This window comes from Cebus imitator, unplaced genomic scaffold (genome assembly GCF_001604975.1).
Source record: "Cebus imitator isolate Cc_AM_T3 unplaced genomic scaffold, Cebus_imitator-1.0 Scaffold290, whole genome shotgun sequence".
Taxonomy (NCBI): Eukaryota; Metazoa; Chordata; class Mammalia; order Primates; family Cebidae; genus Cebus; species Cebus imitator.
Genome location: NW_016107605.1, coordinates 2,654,201 through 2,661,846, shown reverse-complemented (window position 1 = coordinate 2,661,846; position 7,646 = coordinate 2,654,201). Strand labels below are relative to the sequence as shown.

Genomic DNA, 7,646 nt, shown 5'->3' with positions numbered 1-7,646 from the left:
CCATGTTGACCAGGATGGTCTCGATCTCTTGACCTCGTGATCCACCCGCCTCGGCCTCCCAAAGTGCTGGGATTACAGGCTTGAGCCACCGCGCCCGGCCGAGCAGTAACTTTCTTAACACACTTCTCCATTACTTGGAATTTTCAATCTAAATGAAATTTAAGGGCTGGGCACGGTGGCTCACACCTGTAATCCCAGCACTTTGGGAGGCCTAGGCAGGAACATCACCTGAGGTCAAGAGTTTGAGACCAGACTGACCAACATGGTGAAATCCCATCTCTATTAAAATTACACAAGTTAGCCGGGCATGGTAGTGGGCGCCTGTAATCCCAGCTACTAAGGAGGCTGAGACAGGTGAATTGCTTGAACCTGAGAGGTGGAGGCTGCAGTGAGCCAAGATCACACCACTGCACTCCAGCCTGGGTGACAAGAGCAAAATTCCGTCTCAAAAAAATAAACTTCTAAGTTTCTTCTCAATAATTGCATACAATCAATTGCGTAATAGATGGTATAGAAATTCTCTTTCCTTCCAAAGTACCTAAATTTCACCAATAATATTTCCTCTTTTCATGGCTTCATTTTAAATATTTTCTCACAACTAGCAAAAATCATAAACCATTTTAGTGAATTTTCTGACTAGTATACTGACTCACAAAAAAACTTAGGTTATCCTATCAGTATTCTATTCTTTCACTATTTGGAAATTTAGTAAAATATTGACAATATTTACATACTTTCTCCATCCTCCATTTTAGGGTACTATTCTGCACTCTTCGTCCTTATTTATTTCTCCTTAAATGATCTTGGCTCACTGCAACCTCCGCCTCTTTGGTTTAAGCGATTCTCCCTGTCTCAAGCCTCCCGAGAAGCTGGGACTACAGGCACCCACTACCACGTCCAGTTAATTTTTGTATTTTTTAGTAGAGAAGGGATTTAGCCATGTTGGTCAGGCTGGTCTTGAACTCCTGATCTCAGCTGATCCCCCCCACCTCAGCCTCCCAAAGTGCTGGGATTACAGGTGTGAGCCACTGTGCCCGGCCTAGAAGCTTTTTTTTTTTAGTCAGTTTCCAATGTGAGAATTAATGCACAAAGAATTATATGTAACTAACAATTGTAAAAGCTTGTAGATTTAACCATTACCATAAACGAAAATTCAGAAAAGTAAAATTAAATTTATAAGGCTGGGCGCAGTGGCTCTTGCCTGTAATCCCAGCACTTTGGGAGTCTGAGGTGGGGAGATCACAAGGTCAAGAGATCAAAACCATCCTGACCAACATGGCGAAACCCAGTCTCTACTAAAAATACAAAAATTAGCTGCGTGTGGTGGTGCACACCTGTAGTCCCAATTACTCGGGAGGCTGAGGCAAAAGAATTGTTTGAACCCAGGAGGCGGAGGCTGCAGTGAGCAGGGCAAGATTCCATCTCAATAAATAAATTTATATAAACTGGGTTAGAAGACACCTTGTAAGTGAATGAATTTATTTTTTCAAAATTGCATATTCTCAGTGGCTGGGTGCGGTGGCTCATGTCTGTAATCCTAGCACTTTGGGAGGCCAAGGTGGGTGGATCACCTGAGGTCAGGAGTTCAAGACCAGCCTGGCCATCATGGTGAAACCCCATCTTAAAAAATTAAATTAAATTTCAATTTAAAAAAATGCATATTCTCCTTTCCCCACACCCTAAGATGGAGTCTTGCTCTGTCACCCAGGCTGGAGTGCAGTCACAGGATCATGGCTCACTGCAAACTCCACCTCCCAGGTTCAAGCAATTTTCCTGCCTCAACCTCCCCCGTATCTGGGATTACAGGTGCCCACCACCACACCCAGCTAATTTTTGTATTTTTAGTAGAGACAATGTATCACCATGTTGGCCAGGCTGGTCTCGATCTCTTGACCTCAGGTGATGTTCCTGCCTAGGCCTTCCAAAGTGCTGGGATTACAGGTGTGAGCCACTGTGCCCAGCCCTTAACTTTCACTTAGATTGAAAATTCCAAGTAATGGAGAAGTGTGTTAAGAAAGTTACTGCTCTGTTAGAGCAGCACTGCTCGTGATCCGCCTGCCTTGGCCTCCCAAAGTGCTGGGATTACAGACATAAGCCACCGTACCCAGCCTGCATATTCTCCATTTAATACACAAGTGAAAAATGCTTATCCTCTTTAACCTTTTCTCCTCCCATGGAGTATAAAACCTGTACAGAGTGGTTAAGAGCCACTATAACAATTTAACAGTGTGCCATTGTTATTATATTTCACGTATTTTCTCTTATACAGTCTCTAGATTTTTATTAAATGGATTTTAAAAGTTCTTAGGACTTATTTTTTGGGAGTAATTATGAATTGCTTCTACAGATTCTTACATGTCAAAGTTCATTTAAACTAAAGGTGCATACCTGGTTTGCACACTAGACAACTAAGCAAACAATCCTCCTCACCTTGCTATTTCTACACTGTTAACATATTTTTCCAGTGTTGGGTTACCAAATGTACTTAAAATAAAACAATATATAAAAACTTGTTACCAAAAGAATAGTACTCCTAATTTTAGACATTTAACTGCACCTTATAACTTTACCAGGCAATTTAATATCTACTTAAGTAGATTTTCCTAAGTTGGTGAAGACAGGTGACAAGTTAGCTTTAGCAAGATACAATTTACAGCAAAACCTGGTGTGGTGGCTCATGCCTTGTAATCCCAGCCCTTTGGAAGGCCAAGGCTGGTGGATTGCTTGAGATCGGGAGTTAAGAGACCAGTATGGACAATATGTCAAAACCCTGTCTCTACAAAAAATACAAAAATTAGCAGAGTGTGGGGGCACACACCTGTGGTCCCAGCTACCTGGGGAGCCAAAGTGGGAGGATCACCTGAGCCCAGGAGATCAACGCTGCAGTGAGCCATGATCACTACCGCACTCCAGACAAAGTGAGACCCTGTCTCAAAAACAGCAAAAAATAAAAAAATTTACAACAAAAATCTTGTGAGCATCATAAAAATGCACTAGTGAGTCAAGTTTTTGTAATAAGATTTAAGACCAAAGTAACTTCTAGTTACTTGCTGGTCTTCTGATGGTGCCAATGCCTGAGCCACATGGAGATTTCATAATGCCAGTGTCCTAGATCCAATTCAAGAAACCTTTAGTCATATTTTATTGGTCTTTAAAACCATGCAGTAGTACCACTAGTAGCAGATTAAAATAGTAAATCTTCACTAATCCATAATTAACAAAAAAAAAATAACTATATTATTTATTCAATCCAGGTATGAACCAGTTGTCTGCTCTAAAAGCTAGACATAGATGACCATCATTATTGTGGACATATGAAGTAAAAAGTTCAAATTATTAAGTTTTAAGTTCGAAATTATCCTGATGCCTGAGAACTTTTCAAATTCAGTTTAGTAATCATATTCAAGAATTTTTAACATAATTTTCCCACTTAACACTAATGCCCATTTAATGTACCACAACCTGGATAAAACAAAGATTACACTGGGTGAGGTGGAGGGTAGTGACAGGGTCTCACTATGTTGGCCAGGCTGAAACTCCTGAGTTCAAGCAATCTTCCTGTCTCAGCTTCCCAAAGCACTGGGATTACAGTGCTTTAAAGAAAATTACTTTTCTTTAAAGACAGTCACCAATTTATTCTGAATTAGCAGAGCTTCTCCTGAAGTCATGTAAATACATCACATGGTCCAAAAGTAGATGAGGCCACCATTTAGTTAAAATTTAGGTTTACTGGCCAGGTGCGGTGGGTGGCTCATGCCTATAATCCCAGCACTTTGGGAGGCCGAAGTGGGCAGATTATGAGGTCAGGATAAAATAAAATGACTCTTTCAAATACATATACCTCCAAGTTTAACAATAACAAATTTTGTAATTTCTTCTCAAAAGACTAAAATACAGGAAAGAAAACAGTTTTCTAATGACTAAATCTCTTGGGTATGGCATAATGCATTATTAAACTTTATACTCTAAAGCAGAGCTGTACAATAGATATATGTGAGACACACACGTAACTTCAAATTTTTTTTTTTTTTTTTTGAGATGGAGTTTCACTGTTGTTACCCAGGCTGGAGTGCAATAGCACCATCTCGGCTCACCGCAGCCTCCGCCTCCTGGGATCAGGTAGTTCTCCTGTCTCAGCCTCCTGAGTAGCTGGGATTACAGGCACGCGCCACCATGCCCAGCTAATGTTTTTTTTGTAGTTTTAGTAGAGACGGGGTTTCACCATGTTGACCAGGATGGTCTCGATCTCTTGACCTCGTGATCCACCCGCCTCGGCCTCCCAAAGTGCTGGGATTACAGGCTTGAGCCACCGTGCCCAGCCCAAATTTTTTAATAACTACATTCAAGTGAAAACTGTCTGGGCACAGTGGCTCACGCCTGTAATCTCAGCATTTTGGAAGGCCGAGGTGGGTGCATCACCTGAAAAGTCAGGAGTCTAAGGCCAGCCTGGCCAACCTGATGAAACCCCGTCTCTACTAAAAATACAAAAATTAGCTGGACGTGGTGACAGGCGCCTGTAATCCCAGCTACTCAGGTTGCTGAGGCAAGAAAATCACTTTGAACCTAGGAAGCAGAGGTTGCAGTGAGCCAAGACTGCACCACCACACTCTAGCCTGGACAACAGAGTGAGACTCCGTCTCAAAAAAAAAAAAAAGCGAAAACTTCAAAACATACATATATTTTTGAAAAGCTCTTGCTCTGTTGCCCAGGATGAAGTGCAGTGGCAGATCATGGTTCACTTAGAATGTTGAGCTTCTGGACTCAAGGGATCTTGCTACCCCAGCTTCCTCAGTAGCTGGGTCTACAGGTGCGTACCACCATGCCCAGCAAATTTTATTATTTATTTTATAGAGATGTGGTCTCAATATGTTGCTCAGGCTGGTCTCAAACTCCTGGCTCAACTGATCCTCCTACCTTGGTCTCCCAAAGTGCTGAGATTACAGACATGAGGCAACATGCACAGCCCAAAATTTATTTTATTTAATCCAATTATCAAAAGTGTTTCAAAAGAAAGAATTAAAAATTTTTAAAAGTATTATTTACATATAAAAACCAATATTTGTTTTATATTTAAATAAATAAAACTAATAAAATATTTTGTTTTTTCCATACTGGATCTCTAAAAATCTGATATGCCATCCACATTTATTGTACATGTCAACACATTTCAAGTACTCAACAGCCATGTGTAGCTGGACTAGTGGCTTCTGAACTGGACAGTGCAACTCTAGAGCAGAATAAGGCTCCTCTGCAACTTGTTGACAAAAATCCAACTCAAGAATCTTCCCCATCTCTAATTACAAATGATTTTTCGGGCACATCCTAATGTTAAACTTTACTACAAAATCCCAAAGCAATGTTCTAACCTTTATAATCTGTAATAAAATATTATAAATTACAAGTTATATTACTTTTATATGGTGTACAAACCTCTTTAAAAAAAGCCCAGGCAGATAACAACCATAGGTGAAGTGCAAACTTTAAAAATATGAAACTGTCTCTTTGAAAATAAGCTCACTCCCACAATGAAGAAAGGTAGATGATATTCGTTCTCTAGAAGTAAGGGAATCCTGGCCATAATGAGTGATCTTACTCTGCCACAGTAGCAGCATCCACTTTACTAAACAATGAATAATAATCTTAAAATGGCTATGTATGAACAAAATACTTTTTCAAGAGACGAGGCCAAAGAAACAACCAGAAGAGTTCATAGTACCTTTGCAAACTTGAAGAATGGTCTTGGATCTTTTCTGAAATACTCAATATCAAACATCGCTTGAGGATCTGGAAGATCTGGGAAGTCTACAGCAAGGCGAGCATAAATACCATCCCTTGACCTGAAGTCAGGTATTCCACATGAAACAGACACCTAAAATGTGCATGGCATAATTTGTAAAATTAAATCTTCTACCTTTATAAAAACTAGCTCTCTTACCATATAACTAGGTAAGAGTTGACGAAGAAAATTTTAGTCTGAAACTCCTTTTAAGAAACAAAAATACAACCCTACCCTAATTTCAAGTAGAAATAAAACTCCCAAATAACTGAGTATAATTAAACATACCTCATATTCCACCTTTAACACAGATAAGGAATTTTTAAGTCAGGCTAATTTTAAACCTTTTAAGTGTTTAACCAACAAATTAATGCAAATGCAACTTGAAAAGAGAGTAAACCATCAACAAGTTATTTTAAGTAGAGAAGAATTTTTATTTTTATTTTTTGAGACAGTTTCCCTCTGACGCCCAGGCTGGAGGGCAGCAGTGCAATCACGGCTCGCTGTAGCCTCAACCTTTCAGGCTCAAGTAATACTCCCACCTCAGCTTCCTGAGTAGCTGGGACTACAGGTACACCAGGCTAATTTTTTTTGTAGAGACGGGGGTCTCACTCTGTTGCTCAGGGTGGTCTCAAACTCCGGGGCTCAAGTGTTCCTCCCACTTTAGCCTCTCAAAGTGCTGGAATTATATTTATGAGCCACTGCACTAGCCAAGAATTTCTATCACAGACAAGTAATTCCAAAGAAATCACTCCTATAGCTAGGGTTCTATCACCACAATACTACGACATTTCTCTATTTTCATAAAAAATGGCCAGGCACGGTGGCTCATGCCTGTAATCCTAGCACTTTGGGAGGCCAAGGCAGGTGGATCACCTGAGGTCAGGAAATCAAGACCAATCTGGCCAACATGATGAAACCCCGTCTCTACTAAAAATACAAAAAATTAGCCGGTGCTGATAGCATGCTCCTATAATCCCAGCTATTTGAAAGGCTGAGGCAGGAGAATCACTTGAACTCGGGAGACAGAGGTGGCGGTGAGCCGAGATCACACCATTGCACTCCAGCCTGGGCAACAAGGACGAAACTCCGTCTCAAAAAACACAACAACAACAACAAAAAAAACAAAAACAAAAACCAGGAGAGGTTGAGGCTACAGTGAGCCATGACAGCACCACTGTACTCCAGCTAGGGCAACAGAGCAAGACCCTGTCTCAGAAAAATTTTTAAAAGGCTGTATATTTCAATTCTTCATTTCTTTAAGAACAGACTTATATACTAATTATACAAAAAATCCTGACATTTCAAATAGAGATTTCAGAAGTTATTGTTTCATCATCTTACCAGAGTTGACTCCAATTTGACCTGGAGTCAAGGTCAATTTAAGATAAGTTAAACAAACTTGTCTACATCCTTATCTGTCAGCCGAACATGCTTCTGATGATCATTTAAGATTATGTAACACCCTTTCACAATTCGAAATGGCAGAAAACAGGACAAAATTTTACTACAGCAGTTGCACTGGTTGCTAACATGTAATATACCCTGTATGAAATACACACTGTACAATAGCCTTAGGTAACTAATTAGCTGAGACCCTAAGGTAGATCAAATAGAAAATGTCAAGTCACCACAATCCTAACATCTTAATTTAAAATGGAGGGATGATAGGAATCTCTTATCTTCCCAACATTAAGTTCTTCACTTGTGAATACCAACTAGGTTTCCAGTTTCTCATAAAAATCAAACAAATGCCGGGCGCGGTGGCTCACGCCTGTAATCCCAGCACTTTGGGAGGCCGAGGCGGGTGGATCACGAGGTCAAGAGATCGAGACCATCCTGGTCAACATGGTGAAACCCCGTCTCTACT

General features: G+C 40.4%; 1 protein-coding gene across 1 annotated transcript in view; it reads right to left on the bottom strand.

The window, feature by feature from the left end:
• SIRT1 (sirtuin 1) overlaps positions 1-7,646 on the bottom strand; it is a 43,757-nt gene that overhangs the window by 29,537 nt on the left and 6,574 nt on the right. Inside the window, exons 2-3 of the mRNA XM_017502075.2 lie at positions 7,187-7,242; positions 5,717-5,869 (exon numbers count right to left, since the gene is read on the bottom strand). Of these exons, the coding sequence (XP_017357564.1) occupies positions 5,717-5,869; positions 7,187-7,242 (209 nt within the window). The remainder of the gene's footprint in view (positions 1-5,716; positions 5,870-7,186; positions 7,243-7,646) is intronic.